An 18,831-nucleotide genomic window follows, 5' to 3' on the forward strand; every position below is an offset into this window, starting at 1 on the left:
TTTTAAACCTATAATTATTCCCAAACTAACCTTACACCCCCCCGAGTACCGGCTCCACTCCACCAATCCAGCAGGTTCCATAGTCAGCAGTCCAGTTATAGTCCTATTAACCCATCCTTACAATCACAACTTCACTTTCCCTTCACCCCACCCCCTGTTTACAGTCTTTTGCCATCCAGGCCTCCATATCAGACCCCTGAGCTTCTTCTCTTCTCTGCTTAATTTTTCCTTCTTCCCTGTGGTCATTCTGGAGTTCCAGTAAGTCCAATCGTGCCCCCCTCGAAGGGGAGGCACTCCATCCAACTTTTTGTAGAGTAAAATCATCATTTTTTTCGTGATGGGCTTCATTTTGTGTTAAGTCATCACAGTCCTCATCATTGTCATTCTCACATTCGTCTTCTTCAGTTTCAAAAGCTTCATCTTCTAAGAAATCATATTCTGCCATCATCATCTGGAATTGTTGCTGTAACACTTGCCGTTGTGTCTCCTCTTGACATAGTTCTATTCTTGCTTCCCACATTAAGGTCAAAACAGTCCGCTGAAACTCAGGCGGGTACCTTTTTGTTGACATAGTTCAGTCCTGTCAAGGTCAAAACTTGTCACATGGGGTGGAATATAATCGCAGTCTATTTTCTCGACTCCATTTTAACAAGCTGGCTGCATTCTTAAAAATAAAGTTCGAACTCACATTTCAAAAGTATATAAACCAAAAAAGAATTTCCAAAAAGTCCAGAGATAAAGATAAAGATAGAAATAGAATTTAACTATAAATCCTGATCAACTCACTGGATTGTCTGGGCTGCCGGCTCCTGAGGAACAGAAAGGTCTTTCTTAGTCTTAACTTCTTTCTGCAGGGCAATCACAACCACAGTCTCTCTCCCCTTTTACCCTGCATTTAGGGGAGATTCTCTTTGATGCCTTTGAGGAATCCTTTTAAGTTGAAATCTTCTGTTTACGGCTTCGGGTTTCTGTTTACTGTCTCTTATGTTACCGTAGGGGGGGGGTGGCTTCCTCTTTTCCCCTCTCTCCCAGGTCCAAATTGTTGCCTTAATTTACATTCCAAAGAATCCAAATTACTCACAGTCTATTCATTTGCTGAATGTTCTTTGAAGAATTGGCCACCTCCACTTCCCAGACTCGCAGCTTCGCACTCTCAGAGCAGCAATGTCAGCCTGTCCGCCGCGGTTTTTTAAAGGGATTTTCCCTTATGCTGAATAGGCTTCCTCGCGAGAAAAGGGAAAACTTGGCAGCTATGCCAGCCAGCTGTAGACCACACTGAGCTAGATGGTCCAGTGACCCGACTCAGTGTAATGTCAGATTTCTCCGTCCATGAAGCACAATTTGACCGTAAGTGAGGAGATGGGTGGGCACAAGCTCAGAAGACTTTGAAAGGGGATTTTAGAAACTCTAATTTAGGAGTGGGGAACTTGTCGTCCTCCAGTTGTTGTTAAGACGACCATTCCCATCAGCTCCAGCCAGCATGGCAAAGATCAGGGATGATGCAGTAAGGGACCAGCACAATCTGCAACATGGATGGGAAACCTCAGGCCTGGGGCATACCTGCCAAGTCTCCTGCTGAAAAATGTGGGATCAGCAGCAGCACGGCACCGGAGGTTGCGTAGAGAAATAGGGCAGAGCGGCACCGCAAGTCGCTTCTATGCATGCCCGGTGGCCATCTTGGTGGTGGCCGCATGGCGGCAGCCATCTTGGTGACGGCCGCCGACATGCGGCCACCACCAAGATGGCCGCCAGGCATGCGTAGAAGTGACTTCCGGTGCCGCTCTGCCCTGTTTCCGGTGTCCACACATGGGCAAAGCAGCACCCAAAATGGAGGCTCCCTGGCTGGTAGGAAATCCGGGGGATTTCCGGGATTTTTCTCCATTCGGGAGAACAGTGGGAAACGGATTAAAATCTGAGGGTTTCCCGTGAAAAACGGGGTACTTGGCAGCTAAGGCCTGGGGGAGAAATGTGGCCCTCCAGGTCTCTCTCATAGAATCATAGAGTTGGAAGGGACCCTGAGGATAATCTAGCCCAAATCCCTGCAATGCAGGAATATGCTAGGGCTGGGCGATATATCGTCCAAAACCCATTGAAAGTCCATTATCATGATCTCAATTTCATAGTTTTTGACCTGGCAGTATTTCGCGAATCATGATGTCTGTGTGCTATGCAAAAATCACAATGTGGTACAAACCATGAAGCCAGCCAACGCCTCGACATAGCTCCGTCCTTATTTCAGGCATTGTGATATACAGTTTTTCCTCGCTTAACAAATGCCCTGCTTAACTAAATTTCCGCTTAACGAAAGGATTTTTCGAGCGGAGCTTGCCTCGCTAGACGAATTCGTTTTATGAAAAATTCATCTAGCAAATCGTGGTTTCCCATAGGAATGCATTGAAATTCAATTAATGCGTTCCTATGGGCAAAAAATAAAAAAAAATTCAATGCATTCCTATGGGATTCTCTAGACAAATTTTTCGTCATAAGAAAAGACCCGTGGAACGAATTAAATTCGTCTAGCGAGGCACCACTGTATCAGTATATTGTGATGTTTAGCTGGTGGTATATCATTGTAGACAGCCTGTGGTACACAGCATGGATGGGGAGAAGAGTGTGGTGCAATGGTTAGAGTGAAGGGTTAGGACTGGGCAGACCCAGGTTTCAAACCCTGTCATGAAGCGGAATGAGTGACCTTGGGCCAAGCCATTCTCTCTCTCAGCCTACCCTACCTGGAAGGCTTGTTGCAAAGACAATATGAGAATGATGAGGACCACGTAAACGGCTTTAAGCTCTCTGGAGGAAAGAATGCAATAAATAAAATGAACAGAAGCACAGAAGAAAACCAAAGGCTGTGTTAAGATATACAGCATAGCGAAGAGCAGGAACGCTTACGCTGCCAAAGAGCCACATGCGAATCTGAATTGCCAAGAATTAGATCTTTTCAAGCCCTTTTATAAGTGCCTGAAAGAATATTTTTACAGCATATATATATATATATATATATATATATATATGAGAAAAAACAGACTAAGTTCAAGGTCACAATCATAAGGAAAAGGAAGTTAAACCCATAAACAGAATATGGAATCATAAAACAGAAACGAAAAACATGTACACAGATCTAGAAAGACAAACTCTCTCTCATACACAAACACAATTAGATGGAAATTCAGTCACAGAGCCAAGTGGATGGGAAGGCAGCAGCCAAAATAAACTCGAGACAGTGGCTAAGATAAAAAGGATAGCTATTATAAACTACCTACATCAGCATTAAGCCACCAGAAAGGAAATGTCAGGCTGCCTTTTTGTCCTCCTTGACCTGAATTTCCCATCAAAACCACAGAAGAAAAGGCCAATTTGAACAGGCCTATCTTGTCCCCCTTCTTAAGGGCAAACAATACATTAGATTACTCACACTTAAAAACAACAACAACAACAACCCCACAAAACAACTTGCTTGTCTAAAAATAAAATGTGGTTCTATCAGAAAAGATGGAGACTGACCGTAGACAGAGAGAGAGAGGCAGGGGAGGGAGATGAGAAGCCCAAGTAGCCAATTATCTAAATTTCCACAAAGAGGAAGACAGCAGAGATGCAGGCCAGAAGCATGGGGATAGCCATGATTTATGGGGGGGGGGGCGGGGGGCAGCAGGCTTCATGTTGAGAGGAGAAGAACCTTAGTTAAGTATTTTTATTGATTTATTTGATTGAGGGGGGGCAGCTACCCCCCTGCCTACGCCCTGGTGAGAAGCAACAGTGGCCAAAGGGTAGTGTGTGGGGCAGACGAAGAATACAGTATCTTCAATTTACAGTCACACCTTGAAACAGGCATGCTCTGGATCAGGGCCCTGCATCTGCTTTTTCTTCCAAAGAAAAGTGGCATTTTTGAGCATTTTCTTTCTCTAAAAGTGTGAACAAGCTGGTTCAGACGATAATATCTCGGCTTAGTAAGTAGCGATCATGCACAAACCTTTTGTTTACACACAGCGTGCCTGTACACATGCAGCAATTAAATCAGGAAGCCTCGATCATAGTTTTCCATTTTATCCTAACTAAGAAATGGTGGTCATCAGCTTTGGTTACCAACCACAGCCGCTGCAGAAACCAATAAAAGGAAACCTTGACGGCCTTATATAACAACTAGGTCACAGTCTCACGGCCGCCATTTTGTGAATAGTGCCCAAGGAACGTTTGAAAATTCCCTTCAAAAACCGGCAACATTCAAAGCAAAGATGCCCGAGCACGCTGGAATATCACGCAGAAAATAGCCAAAAACTTTATACTGCTTGGAATGCCAAGCGATAGGTGCGCAGCTCAAGGAAACAGCTGACCTGTCATTGAGTTCTCGGATGTGCAGAGCTGCTCCCTCAGTTTCTCCACGTCATCGGGGTGAACCTGCTCATAGAGAGTGCTTCCAAACCACTCTGACTGGGGCTGGTTGAGAACAGGAGTGACAGAATCAGACACGTAGATCACTCGGCCTGTCTCAGCAGCAACAACAAAGAGGAAGCCATCTGCAGCTTCAAGGATGAGGTGTTTCAGTTCCTTGCCGAGAAAAGGAGAAGAAACAAGTAATTTAGGGAGCAAGAATAAATAAATGAAAAGCAGTTTTTAACAGGAGTGCATATTTTTGTGTTACTTCTTTTCAATACTGCATTCATTTCCATTAGTAAAGGCCGGCTTTTGTCGGACAATGTATTTGGATAAAACTGCAGGAGTTTAGTTTTACCCACATTCAGTCTGTCATTCCTGTTCACTGGGCTGCATTCAATATTCCCTGTCCACATTTGCAAGGACAAGTATTAATGTGGATAAACAGTGGAACCCAACACAGCAGCTGTGCTCATGGAAATTTACTGTGTTGTAAACAGCTTTGAGATTTTTTCTTTAAAACATAAAGCTGTATAGAAATACTAATCATACTAATAACAATAGCAACAACAACAACAACAACAGCAAGTCAGGATATCAAGTCACGTTTCAAATGTAATGTGCTGGCTTGCCTGTAAGCCAATAGCTATAGTTTCTGGTTACACATGTAACAGGAAACTGTGGTTAAGAGCAGAATCCTGGCTTGTTCACTTGAAGAAAGGAGGACTCTTTGGGCATGGGTATGTAGCTGCATGTAGCTGAACACTATTCATTTATACCCTGGCTTATTAAGTCAGGATTGGATTGTGTGAATTTGCCCGGCATCTTGGTTTGGTCATAATGCTAACTCACTGATAGGTGGAATCTGCAGCCCTCCAGATGTGGTTAGAAACAAACCTGCTTCAGCTCCAACCAAAACAGCTTATGATGGATTCCTGGCCTCACAAAAGTCAAAGGCTACAAAATAAGCAACATCTGGTGGGCCATCCCTCTGCTAAACCATGGTTTAGTGTTACATGCATGAGCTCCCCCTCGCCTCCCCTTCTGTAAGGAAATCATAAGCTTTTGTCTCCAGCTAACCACAGTTTGCTATCATGTGCAAATCTGGAACTGGGGTTAGTCTTACCTGTGGCATTCCCAACCCCCACTCTTTTACACATATACAATCTTTTCATTTGGATCAAATGCAGGGGAGATAACTCTGGGCCACAGATGAAGTCACATATATGTTTGGCTTACCTTACTGATCTCAACGGATGAAGAAGTATACCAGTGGTTTTCAACCAGTGTGCCTGGCACCCTGGGGTGCCTTGAATGATGGTCAGGGGTGCCGTAGTCAACACCAGCCTCTGTCCCTCTTTCCTTCCCTCCCTCCTCTGATGCCCTGTTGTGTCTCTACCTCCCAAAGGCTTGCACAGCTGTTTGTTGCAGCAGCCCTGGCTACAAGCTACCAAGGAATGGTGCCTCTGGAGATGGCATGGGGGTGCTTCCCAGACCCCTGTGGGGCAGTGTAAGGAGGCACCTCTCTTTGGGGTGGGGTGGGATTGCTCGGAGACTGGGGTGGCAGCTGCGGCTGCCCAGAGGACTCCCAAGGACGGGGGAGAGGAGGCTGAGGGAACCCTCCATAAGGGAAGGGTTTTGAAAAAGGGTGAGAGGCTGCCCGTTCTGCACGCAATGGGTGGCAGAACTGGGCTCCTGAGCCCCACAGGGGTGCCGCAGAAAGCTGGTCAAGGGAGCCATGGACTCCAAAAGGATGAAAACCTCTGAAGTAGACAACCAAAGACTTAACTATGCAGAAGCCATTTCCCAAAACTAGCGATAACACAGTAACACTAACAAAACTAAAACTAATATGAAAAGGGTGGCACTCATTCGAGCTCAACCCACAGCAACCAAAAGCTTGCCGCAACGACAAAGATTTTTTAATGGTGCTTCTGAAAATGCTGACATGTGTCTGCAGAGGAAGGGAGTATTCCACAACTGTGGAGCAGGTGTGTTACGTCCCACGTGCACACAAAGTCCCCTTCATTTTACCTTATGTTTTTTAATGCAGACTAAGCTGTTTTATGCATATGCCGCCAAACCAGGAAGTGCACGTCTGGGGCTACACATTCTCATGACCCTTGCAGCATGCGGCAGAGGACTCTGATGAGGTTCAGGCAACTTCCTTGCAGGGAGAACTGCCAGTACCTTATTCGGGATCCACCCTGGCACCATCCTCTGACTCAAGGGAAGGAGCTCCTCGCAGTACATCCAGCCTCACAGAAGTCTACAACACAAGGCAATGGCCCTATAACCAGCCAGTCAGCTCTCCTAGGAGTTGGAACCTACTACTGTATACTCCAAGTATGATCATCCCTCTATCCTTTGCAATTTGTACAAATCGCCTCGCAATGCAACATCGCAGTGATGTAGAGCAGTGTTTCCCAACCAGTGTGCCTCCAGATGTTTTGGGACTGCAACTCCCATCATCCCTAGCTAGCAAGACCAGTGGTCAGGAATGATGGGAGTTGTAGTCCCAAAACATCTGGAGGCACACTGGTTGGGAAACACTGATGTAGACTTCTCTCCCCCAGCTCCCTCAAATACAATTCCATGGAGCAAGGAAACCAAGGCATGCCATGACACGAATAATACTAGACAGGAGAGGGCCGGGGGCACATGGGCCTGTATCTAATGTTCTCTGCTAGTGCAAGGGCTCATTCACAAGCAGACGGGTGAATTTCAACACTGAGCAACAGGGGAACCAAATGCAACAGGGCACACACGGAAACTTGCCGTGCAACGGATTGCACAATCTATTTCGCGACGAAACTACCGGCATTCTCTTGCACAATGACGTTCCGCTAGCTTAAAACATTTCACACCAGCAGAGGTAAATCGCTAAGTCACTTGAACTTGGTGCTACACCAGATACGGTCCATGGCTGACATTTTCCGTGGCAGCTGTGTGTTGCGCATCACACCATCCCCAAGCACGGCAAACATCTGCATCACACTAGTAGACGGAAAGACTAGTAGACCGGAGACTGAAAGGTGCAGGGGTTCCAAGGCCAGTTCCCACCCACTGCACAACAAGAAGTCTAGATGTGCCACCCCGTTGGGGAAGTGCAGTCAAAATGGGGCAACCTTTGACTGCGCGTCTCCATTGGTGGCAAACAGATACCTGCCGCCATGAGTGTGAAACTGTACTGAAGGCTCTCACCCCTTCGTTCAGGGCCACGGCTTCCCCCCCCAAAAAAGCCACCCACCTGCTCAGTGAGGAAGGAAGGCTTATATGCTCCATCGGTAGATTTGTTCCCAGTGCCCCTCATGGACTTCATGTGTGACACTGCCATGCGGAGAATGGTCAGCTTGTCAGGTTTGCGCGCCAAGGCGCTGCAGGTGGGCACCATGTCAGAGAGCTCGGTGATGTACTGGGTCATCTTGTTCCTCCTGCGTCTCTCGATCTCACTATGGTTCTCCCTAAACGCACATAAGAAGGAGCAAACCGAGAGAGAAAGCGAGATGCTGTCGGTAAAAGATGCAGTGCTTGGAAATCGTTACAATAGTCAGAGCACGTGGGAGGGTTGCGTCACACTCTAGCATGGCCAAGAGACGGAGAACCAAAAGGACAAGGCTACGCAGAGTGTCGGGAGGGGTTCCAAATATGTTCTATGGGCCAGGGCAGAGCTTCCCAATCTTGGGTCTCGAGTTATTCCCATCATCTCTGGCCACTGTTCCAGATAGCTAGGGATGATGAGAGTTGTAGTCCAAAAACAGCTGGAGACCCAAGGTTGGGTAACCCTAGGCTGGGGCAACTTTTCCCAACCAGGTGCCCTGCAGATGTTGGTAGGCTACAGCTCCCAAACCACTCTTACCATTGGCCATGCTGGCTGGGAATCCAACAACATCTGGAAGACACCACGTTGAGGCAGCTTTAGCACCATCCCAGTGATGGCCCTGCATTTATCCTGGTAAAGCAGAGATGGGGAAGCTGTGGTCTCCCAGGTGGTGCCGGATTTCAGCTCCCATGAGCCCCAAACAGTATGACCAATGGTTGGGGATGATGGAAGCTGTGCAGGGTCATAGGTTCACCACCACTGTGTTATAGCCTTCTTATGGCTGCCATCCATTCATACAAAAATAAGCAATGGTTTGGGGACCAGAGGGACCTTTGGCAATGGGTGGTCCAATTTCCACCAAGAGGGAGAGATTCATTGCACCTCCCTCCCCCACATCACAGGTCAATGTCCCATCCTGTCCCAGCCATGCCATGTTGGTAGAAAACAAAACGTATATCGGGGCTCCTTTCACTCAGGGGCTTTCGAAGCGCATAGCAAGGTCTTCCATTTTTTGTCTTTCATTTTGCATTTTGGGAAAACTAAGGCAAGCAACCCCAAGCCTAGTGATTTCTTACAGGCACAGGAGCACGGATGGAGCCCCCCCGTCCACAAAGCCTGATTTTTTTAATGGAGGAAGTAGATCCACGTTCACATTTATTTGCATGGGCAGATCTTCCTCCTCCACTGAAGTGAATGGTGTGGGTCTCTGCAGGCCGGGGAGCTCCATGCGTGCCTTGAAGTAAACACAGAGCTCGACATTGAGACAATAAATTGGTGAACACTTGGGTCACGTAACCATTTCAAGTCCAATCTGAGCTGGTGGGGAGAGAAGGGAACCAATGGTTTCAAAGAGAGCTGTAGGATTACAAAGCTGAAAATGAAGCTTTGAAACACTTATAAATACTTGAGCCAATCTGTCCAGCGAAACCTTACATCAGTTCAAAGAAATATTATGTTGAAAGTAAAAGTGAACTCCATGCTATTTTTTAACTGCCCCAAGATAACCCAGATAAGAAATTCAGTGATTAAGCAGTATCAAAATAGCTCAAATGAAAAATAAATTATGCAATATGAAAAGTCAAATTCTGCAACATGCATAAATTATACAACTGAGTAGATTTTATTTATATTTTAGTTGCATAATCCATTCTAGTTTTGCAGATCACTGGGAAGGGACAGGAAATTATGGAAAGTGGTGAAACTCCAGGCAATCTAAGCAAGACTGGAAATCTTTATCTCATCACCCCTTCAGCTTGCAAGGTTTATTCAGGCGTTGCCCTTTCTCAGGAAGCACAATTCTGCACCTAATCACACATTTTGCGCTGTTTGTGCCATCACACAAAATGGGCACGTGCCCAGAGCCACGCAGATTATGATGTTCAAACTTGTATCTTGTTAATAAATGTGTTGGATTGTAAGTTCTTTGCAGGAGAGAGGCAGGACCAATAATATTTTGGGGGGGGGAGTTACTCTAAAATTGCTAAAACACCTTTTGCATTTTGTTCCAAGAACTTAAGTGAGGGGCAGCTATAAAATGGGGGAGGAAAGGATAAAACGTACTCCAGAATTTCTGCCAGATTTTAAACATAGAATCCTTCCAGGGAGAACAAGAGAGTTCAAACAAAAATTTTCTATAAATATATGTTCTGAAGGCATTAAAAACATATATATCACAGAGGGCATTAGCACATTACGCTGAAAGGGTACCTGTGGTGTGTGGAGATGAGAGATGAGTATGGGAGAGAGAGTTGTGAGAGGTATCAGAGAGGTATTAATCCCTTGGTATACCTAAATTTAAACACCCAGAATGCATGGTAGTTACCTCTCACCAAACCCCTTCTGCAGAGCAAGACCGCTTGATTGCATCGATGGCATCCGAGCATTGAGTGATGCCTCAACCAAGGAACAAGTTGGACCACTGGTCCATCAAGCACCACACTATCTAAAATGACTGGCGATGGCTTTCCAGGGTTCCAAATAGAGATCTCTCAGAGTCCAACCCCCTGGGGAAACAAGCGCTCTGCCACTGAACTACAGCCCTTCCTCTTTACCCTTCCCTCGATAGCAGAGATCTCCCAGAGCCCACCTTCTGAAAGCACAGACACATTTAGATATTGCAGTGACCTCTTTGCTGCAGATCCCAGACACGCTGCTCATGGTTCCATACACAGTTTCCTACGCGCTGCCTTTCATGTTAAAATCATTGTGCCTCCCCAAAATTGCTTATCCGGGTCTAGACAGTGGCGGGAAAGTGATTCGCAAGATGCAAGCAAGAAGAAGCTAGGCTAACTATTCACTTACTGGGTGGCAGTAAGTGAGATCCTGCTCAGCACAGAAAACTGGTGCATCTAGCTCTACACTGTCTGGTAGCAGCTCTCCAGGATTCCAGACAGGGTTCACTCCCAGCCATACCATGAGAATCATAGAATTGGATGGGACCCTGGGGATCATCTAGTCCAACCCCCTGGAATGCAGGAATATGCAGCTGTCCCAAACGGGGATCGAACTTGCAACCTTGGCATTATCAGCACCATGCTCTAACCAACTGAGCTACCAGGAACTTTCTACTGTTCTACAACTGATCTTCAGACCTTTCCCAACTGTCCCCCTATTTATCCCAGCTTTTTTACATCCATCATTTTCTGACTGTATATTACAATTATTAACCTTCCAATATATGCTCTGGCAGTTATCCGTGTTGCTAGATGAGTTTTTAGCTTGTTTTTGTTCACAACTTCATTTTTAATTGAAAAGCTTGGTTCTCTTATAAGACAGGGTTCTCCCTCACTGTTCTCTCAACGCCTACCTTGAGTATTTTCCCTTATCCCCAGATATTTGATCATCATACCTATAAAAGAAAAAAAAACAACATAATAAAGAAATAGGGTTACAGAGGACAAGCATGACAAAGATATCACAATGTACTCACGTTCAGCCAGATGGGTGGAGTATAAATCATAAATTTATTATTATTATTATTTACACATCTGGCAATCTTGCAATTGTCTTGCTTCAAAATGTAATGGCAAACCATATTTTAGCGTTGTGTGCACAGTCTCAGATTTACACACTCCTTCCTCTAGTGCAACCATGAAATGTAAATTGGCAGATTCATTTCCACTTTTAAACTAACCACAGTTCCCTGTTACGTCAAAACGTGGAGAACTGTGGTTAATTTAAACCAGAGGTAGCCGACATAGTGCTCTATCGGACCACAATAGGCATTAGACCCAGACCTTTAGAAGGCATCTCAAGGTAGCCCTGTTTAGGGAAGCTTTTAATTATTATCCTTCATGGATTATTATTATCCTTTATTATCCATTATTATTATCCTTCATGGATAATAATGGATCAATGCCTTGTCGTGGCGAAGGGGCTTGAATAACTCAGAGAAGCTATGAGCTATGCCATGCAGGGCCACCCAAGATGGACAGGTCATAGTGGAGAGTTTTGACTAAACGTGATCCACCTGGAGAAGGAACTGGCAAGCCACTCCAGTATCCCTGCCAAGAAAACTCCATGGACAAAGACAACAGGCATATACAAGTTATGACGCTGGAAGATGAGCCCCTCAGGTCGGAAGGCGTCCAACATGCTACTGAGGAAGAGCGGAGGACAAGTACAAGTAGATTCAGAGCTGATGAAGCGGCTGGGCCAAAGCCGAAAGGACGCTCAGTTGCGGATATGCCTGGAAGCGAAAGGAAAGTCCGATGCTGTAAAGAAAAATATTGCATAGGAACCTGGAATGTAAGAACCATGAGTGGAGGTAAGCTGGATGTGGTCAAAAATGAGATGACAAGAATAAATATCGACATCCTGGGCATCAGTGAACTAAAATGGAAGGGAATGGGCGAATTCAGTTTGGATGACTATCATATCTACTACTGTGGGCAAGAATCCTGTAGCAGAAATGGAGTGGCCCTCATAGTCAACAAAAGAGTGGCAAAAGCTGTAATGGGATGCAATCTCAAAAATGACAGAATGATCTCGATACGAATCCAAGGCAGACCTTTTAACATCACAGTAATCCAAGTTTATGCACCAACTACCGGTGCTGAAGAAAATGAAATTGACCAATTCTATGAAGACCTACAACACCTTCTAGAAATGACACCAAAGAAGGATGTTCTTCTCATTACAGGGGACTGGAATGCTAAAGTAGGGAATCAAGAGATAAAAGGAACAACTGGCAAGTTTGGCCTTGGAGTTCAAAATGAAGCAGGGCAAAGGCTAATAGAGTTCTGTCAAGAGAACAAGCTGGTCATCACAAACACTCTATTCCAACAACACAAGAGACGACTCTACACATGGATATCACCAAATGGACAGCATCGAAATCAGATTGATTATATTCTCTGCAGCCAAAGATGGAGAAGCTCTATACAGTCAGCAAAAACAAGACCTGGAGCTGACTGTAACTCAGATCATCAGCTTCTTATAGCAAAATTCCAGCTTAAACTGAAGAAAGTAGGAAAAACCACTGGGCCAGTAAGATACAATCTGAATCAAATCCCTTATGAATACACAGTGGAAGTGAGGAACAGGTTTAAGGATTTAGATTTGGTGGACAGAGTGCCTGAAGAACTATGGATGGAGGCTCGTAACATTATACAGGAGGCAGCAACGAAAACCATCCCAAGGAAAAGGAAATGCAAGAAAGCAAAATGGCTGTCCAACGAGGCCTTACAAATAGCGGAGGAGAGGAGGCAAGCAAAATGCAAGGGAGATAGGGAAAGATACAGGAAACTGAATGCAGATTTCCAAAAAACAGCAAGGAGAGACAAGAGGGTCTTCTTAAATGAGCAATGCAAAGAAATAGAGGAAAACAATAGAATGGGGAAAACCAGAGATCTGTTCAAGAAAATTGGAGATATGAAAGGAACATTTCGTACAAAGATTACCATAATCAAGGACAAAAGTGGTAAGGACCTAACAGAAGCAGAAGACATCAAGAAGAGGTGGCAAGAATACACAGAGGAATTATACCAGAAAGATATGGAGGTCTCGTACACCTCAGGTAGTGTGGTTGCTGGCCTTGAGCCAGACATCTTGGAGAGTGAAGTCAAATGGGCCTTAGAAAGCATTGCTAATAACAAGGCCAGTGGAAGTGATGATATTCCAGCTGAACTGTTTAAAATTTTAAAAGATGATGCTGTTAAGGTGCTACACCCAATATGCCAGCAAGTTTGGAAAACTCAGCAATGGCCAGAGGATTGGAGAAGATCAGTCTACATCCCGATTCCAAAGAAGGGCAGTGCCAAAGAATGCTCCAACTACCGCACAATTGCGCTCATTTCACACGCTAGCAAGGTTATGCTTAAAATTCTACAAGGCAGGCTTAGGCAGTATGTGGACCGAGAACTCCCAGAAGTGCAAGCTGGATTTCGAAGGGGCAGAGGAACCAGAGACCAAATAGCAAACATGCGCTGGATTATGGAGAAAGCTAGAGAGTTCCAGAAAAACGTCTACTTCTGCTTCATTGACTATGCAAAAGCCTTTGACTGTGTCGACCACAGCAAACTATGGCAAGTTCTTAAAGAAATGGGAGTGCCTGATCACCTCATCTGTCTCCTGAGAAATCTCTATGAGGGACAAGAAGCTACAGTTAGAACTGGATATGGAACAACTGATTGGTTCAAAATTGGGAAAGGAGTACGACAAGGTTGTATATTGTCTCCCTGCTTATTTAACTTATATGCAGAATTCATCATGCGAAAGGCTGGACTAGATGAATCCCAAGCCGGAATTAAGATTGCTGGAAGAAATATCAACAACCTCAGATATGCAGATGACACAACCTTGATGGCAGAAAGCGAGGAGTAATTAAAGAACCTTTTAATGAGGGTGAAAGAGGAGAGCGCAAAATATGGTCTGAAGCTCAACATCAAAAAAACCAAGATCATGGCCACTGGTCCCATCACCTCCTGGCAAATAGAAGGGGAAGAAATGGAGGCAGTGAGAGATTTTACTTTCTTGGGCTCCTTGATCACTGCAGATGGTGACAGCAGTCACGAAATTAAAAGACGCCTGCTTCTTGGGAGAAAAGCAATGACAAACCTAGACAGCATCTTAAAAAGCAGAGACATCACCTTGCCGACAAAGGTCCGTATAGTTAAAGCTATGGTTTTCCCAGTAGTGATGTATGGAAGTGAGAGTTGGACCATAAAGAAGGCTGATCGCCAAAGAATTGATGCTTTTGAATTATGGTGCTGGAGGAGACTCTTGAGAGTCCCATGGACTGCAAGAAGATCAAACCTATCCATTCTTAAGGAAATCAGCCCTGAGTGCTCCCTGGAAGGACAGATCGTGAAGCTGAGGCTCCAATACTTTGGCCACCTCATGAGAAGAGAAGAATCCTTGGAAAAGACCCTGATGTTGGGAAAGATTGAGGGCACTAGGAGAAGGGGACGACAGAGGACAAGATGGTTGGACAGTGTTCTCGAAGCTACGAACATGAGTTTGACCAAACTGCGGGAGGCAGTGCGAGACAGGAGTGCCTGGCGTGCTATGGTCCATGGGGTCACGAAGAGTCGGACACGCCTAAACGACTAAACAACAACAATTATTATTATTATTATTAGTGATTTTTTTCAACATACGGTACAAAAGTTATCCATAGCCCCTTTTATTAAAAAGAAAACAAAAGCCATAGTGCTTTAAATACATTTCGAATTTTGCCATGATGCTGCAATTAGACTCACTGAGCAATTCAAAAACATGAGCCTAAAAAATAGCAGTCAAGAGGTTGTTAACGCTGCATGCACCTGATGGATCTAAGAGCTCCCGGGAAGCTGTTAAGATAAATGCTACTTTGTCATTCCATTCATTTCAAGAGAAACTGCTGTCTCAGGTTGTGCGATGACAGTGCAGTAAAATTGCAGTAATAAAAGCTTACAAAGTTTGACATATTACAGAAGACAACCCCTGGTCATTCTGATTTACTTTCACTACACTGCAGCACTGTAGGTTGCCAAAGCATAGGAAAATTATTCTAGTATCCAAATAAACCTACTACATTGAGCTATTCTGTCTTGAAATTGGAGAGGCATAAAATTCTCTAATGAAATAAAAAATAGGGATGCGATGCTGAATGGATGATTACAGTGGTACCTCGGTTTATGAACTTAATCCGTTTCAGAAGTCCGTTCTTAAACCAAAACCATTCTTAAACCAAGGCATGCTTTTCCTAACAAGGCTTCCCTCCGTCGGTGCCCTTCCACCGTTCGGATTCCGTTTTTAGACCGAGGTAAAGTTCTCAAACTGTGACACTATTTCCGGTTTTGCAGAATTTGTAAACCAAATCGTTCTTAAACCAGGCTGTTCTTAAACCGAGGTACCACTGAAATCGTTTTTACTAGTAAGTTTTTAAAAAATGATTTGAAAGATGGAAACATTGCCAGCGGACATTAACAATGAGAATACTCCATTAATTCTAATTCAAAAATATAGATTGATATAAGCAGTCCTTATGTCCAAAGAGATGCCTAAATGAGATTAACGATTATAAGCTGTGTTGTAATAATAATAATAATAATAATAATAATAATAATAATAATAATAATAATTTATAATTTATACCCCACCCATCTGGCTGAGTTTCCCCAGCCACTCTGGGCGGCTTCCAACAATAGATTAAAATACAATAATTCATCAAATATTAAAAACTTCCCTAAACAGGGCTGCCTTCAGATGTCTTCTAAAAATCAGATAGTTGTTGATTTCTTTGACATCTGATGGGAGGGCAGTGAGATCATTTGACCACTGAGTGGGTGGTGTTTGATCTCACAGCCTTGTAAAATAAGGCCACATTTATACCATAAATTTAAAGAGTGATGATACTGCTTTAAACAGCCATGGCCTCCTTGAAAGAATTATGTGAGCTATAGTTTGTTAAGGATGCTGAGAGTTGTTAAGACGCCCCTCCCATCCCCCTCACAGAGCTACAATTCCCTGAGTTCCATATGAAGAGGGGTTGATTGTTAAACCACCCTGGGAACCGTAGCTCTTTGCTAGGAAGAGAGATTCCCTAACAACCCTAACAACAAACTACATCTCCCAGAATTCCTTGGGAGGGGGCATGATTGTTTAAAGTGGTATCATAGCTGCCATAAGGTGTTCCCAAAGTTTTAAATGATTTATAAAAAGTACTCCCTCAGAAGAGGCACACGTATGAGGAAAATGGGAATGTCACTTTTAAGGGAATGTCTGCCATAAAACATGAGTGCATGGTCTCAAAATCTTTAGCCTGTAAGCCTGCATCCAGAATTTGCGTTAATTTTTAAAAGTTGTCAAACCCCGAGCGGTGTTTCAATTACAATACCGCAGGGCACACTTTTGGCTTCAGAATTATCTGGAATATAGGGAGACTCAGACAGACTATTAGTTCATCCAGCTACGATCATCCGCATGGCACAACAGGTGATCTATCACTGAAGCATTGTTTTCTCACATGTAGAACTGATGGATTAAATCTCATATGCCTGCCTGGCGACGACATCTTCAATTGCAAGCCCTATTATTAAGTGTAAAAAAATTCAGCAACAACCCTGACAGACCAATAATCCAAGTTTGTTTGCTACCTCCACTAACACGTCCCTTTTGGGAACCCTTCAAGAAAAACAAGCTCACCTTGAAAATTTGCTGGGTCCTTCACCATCTTCATCATCAAACTCCATCCTGGGGGGAAAGAATAAATGGTTAGTTTTCTGAATGAGTCTTTCTGATTTAAAGAAACAACGGCTTCAATGTGGCCTGGTTTCTGGTTTTTGATATTGGAAAAACCCTTCTCCCCCTTTTTTTCTATTTGCTAGTGCTGCTTCCTTAAGAAAAGGAAGGAAGGAAAGAAGGAAGGAAAAGAAAAGACTGGGCTAGATTTGATTATCCAAATGCCACATTTTAATGAACTAATTCGAAACGGATACTGCATGGCCGTGAAAAGGAATCATTCTACCTCAGCCCAGTTTCCAAAAACAGGATTCTAAGACCACCTATGACCTTCCCATGTTTCTTTAGTTCCTGCTTCCAACTTCCAACTTCCCAGAAGGAAGGAGGAAGAAACTGCTGAAAAGCTGGTCAGCAGCTCCCACCTGGAGTTTGGCTCTACCTAGACCAGTGTTTCCCAACCTTGTGCCTCCAGATGTTTTGGGACTACAACTCCCATCATCCCTAGCTAGCAAGACCAGTGGTCAGGAATGATGGGAGTTGTAGTCCCAAAACATCTGGCGGCACAAGGTTGGGAAACACTGACCTAGACTCTTGGTATGTCCAAGCACATGGCCAGTGCAGGCCCCAGAGCATCCTTCTTAGGGAGTTCTGGGCCCCATTATTATTATTATTATTATTATTATTATTATTATTATTATTATTATTTTATACCCCGCCCATCTGGCTGGGTTTCCCCAGCCACTCTGGGTGGCTTCCAACAAATACAAAAATACATTAAAGTATCACAGATTAAAAACTTCCCTAAACAGGGCTGCCTTTAGGTGTTTTCTAAATGTCAGGTAGTTGTTCAGCTCCCTGACCTCCGATGGAAGGGCGTTCCACAGGGCGGGCGCCACTACCGAGAAGGCCCTCTGCCTGGTTCCCTGTAACACCCGGACCTGAACTCCCGGACCAGTTTCTTTGCCTACAGCTTTCCTCACGATCTAGTCAATGAACTCTTCTTCTGCTCTCTAGTCACCATCCGGAATATCTTAACTTTTCGTGGAAGAACTCCAAGAACCCCCAAAAAAAACTCTGACATCCATGTACACTTTTTTTTTTTGCTGATGTTGCCTCCTATGGATTCTAAAGGGTTTAAGAACAGACATACAGTGGTGCCTCGGCTTACGAATTTAATCCGTTCCGAAGGCACCTTCACAGGTCGAAAAATTCGCAAGTCGAAAAGCGCCATTGGAAACGCGATTTTCCATAGGAATGCATTGGAAACGGAAAAATTCGTAAGTCAAAGCAACCCCATCAAAAAATTCGTAAGTCGAAAAAACCTTATCTAAAACCGCCGCGGTTTCCATTCGGATGTCGAGAAATTCGTAAGCGTGCGGCCATTTGCCCCGCTTGTAAGTCGAAAAATTCGGTTGTCGAGTCGTTCGTAAGTCGAGGTACCACTGTAACTCCCAGAATGCTGTGCGGTTTATAACTGCAGGGAAACATTTGCAGCCATATGGAGATCAGAATCCATAACCCGCCGTTGCCAAGGCAAGATATGAGCGAGGAACACTTAGGCCAGCCTTCGCTGACCAGGTGCCCTCTAAGTGCTTTAGAAATATAAATCCCTCCGTGGCAAATGAAGATGACGGACTTTATGGAACTTGCCGAACTGACTGGGAGACTCCGCGACCAGAAAGAAGAGACGGTGGAAGAAGATTGGAAGAAATCAAAATGATATTTGAAAAAATATTGTAATATTTGAAAATCTGGAATATTTTTGGAAGCTGTTATAGGCTTTCGGAGTGGAAGTAGGAATTTTGTTTAGCATTTTAGTATATTAGGAGGTTTAAAAAGAGAAATTTTTGATAAGGATATAATGTTGATTATGGTTTGATTTTTTAATTTAGGTTAACTGCTAAAGATGATTAAATTTGAAATTCAGTTAGGGGGGGACTCGAGGAAGTCACCTAATAAACAGGTTAAGAAAA

The 18,831-nt window shown here is 44.3% G+C and overlaps 1 protein-coding gene across 3 annotated transcripts in view; it reads right to left on the bottom strand.

The window, feature by feature from the left end:
- Nucleotides 1-18,831, bottom strand: part of ARNT2 (aryl hydrocarbon receptor nuclear translocator 2) — a 147,014-nt gene that overhangs the window by 94,957 nt on the left and 33,226 nt on the right. For 2 of the 3 annotated variants that reach the window (XM_088656510.1, XM_035131344.3), the window contains exons 3-5: nucleotides 16,823-16,870; nucleotides 7,622-7,835; nucleotides 4,332-4,545 (exon numbers count right to left, since the gene is read on the bottom strand). In XM_088656510.1, coding sequence (XP_088512636.1) covers nucleotides 4,332-4,545; nucleotides 7,622-7,835; nucleotides 16,823-16,870 — 476 coding nt within the window. Of the gene's footprint in view, nucleotides 1-4,331; nucleotides 4,546-7,621; nucleotides 7,836-11,000; nucleotides 11,043-16,822; nucleotides 16,871-18,831 lie in introns of all 3 variants that reach the window. The other variant, XM_088656511.1, reaches the window with a different exon arrangement.

Source organism: Zootoca vivipara, chromosome 13 (assembly GCF_965207765.1).
Source record: "Zootoca vivipara chromosome 13, rZooViv2.hap1.1, whole genome shotgun sequence".
Taxonomy (NCBI): domain Eukaryota; kingdom Metazoa; phylum Chordata; class Lepidosauria; order Squamata; family Lacertidae; genus Zootoca; species Zootoca vivipara.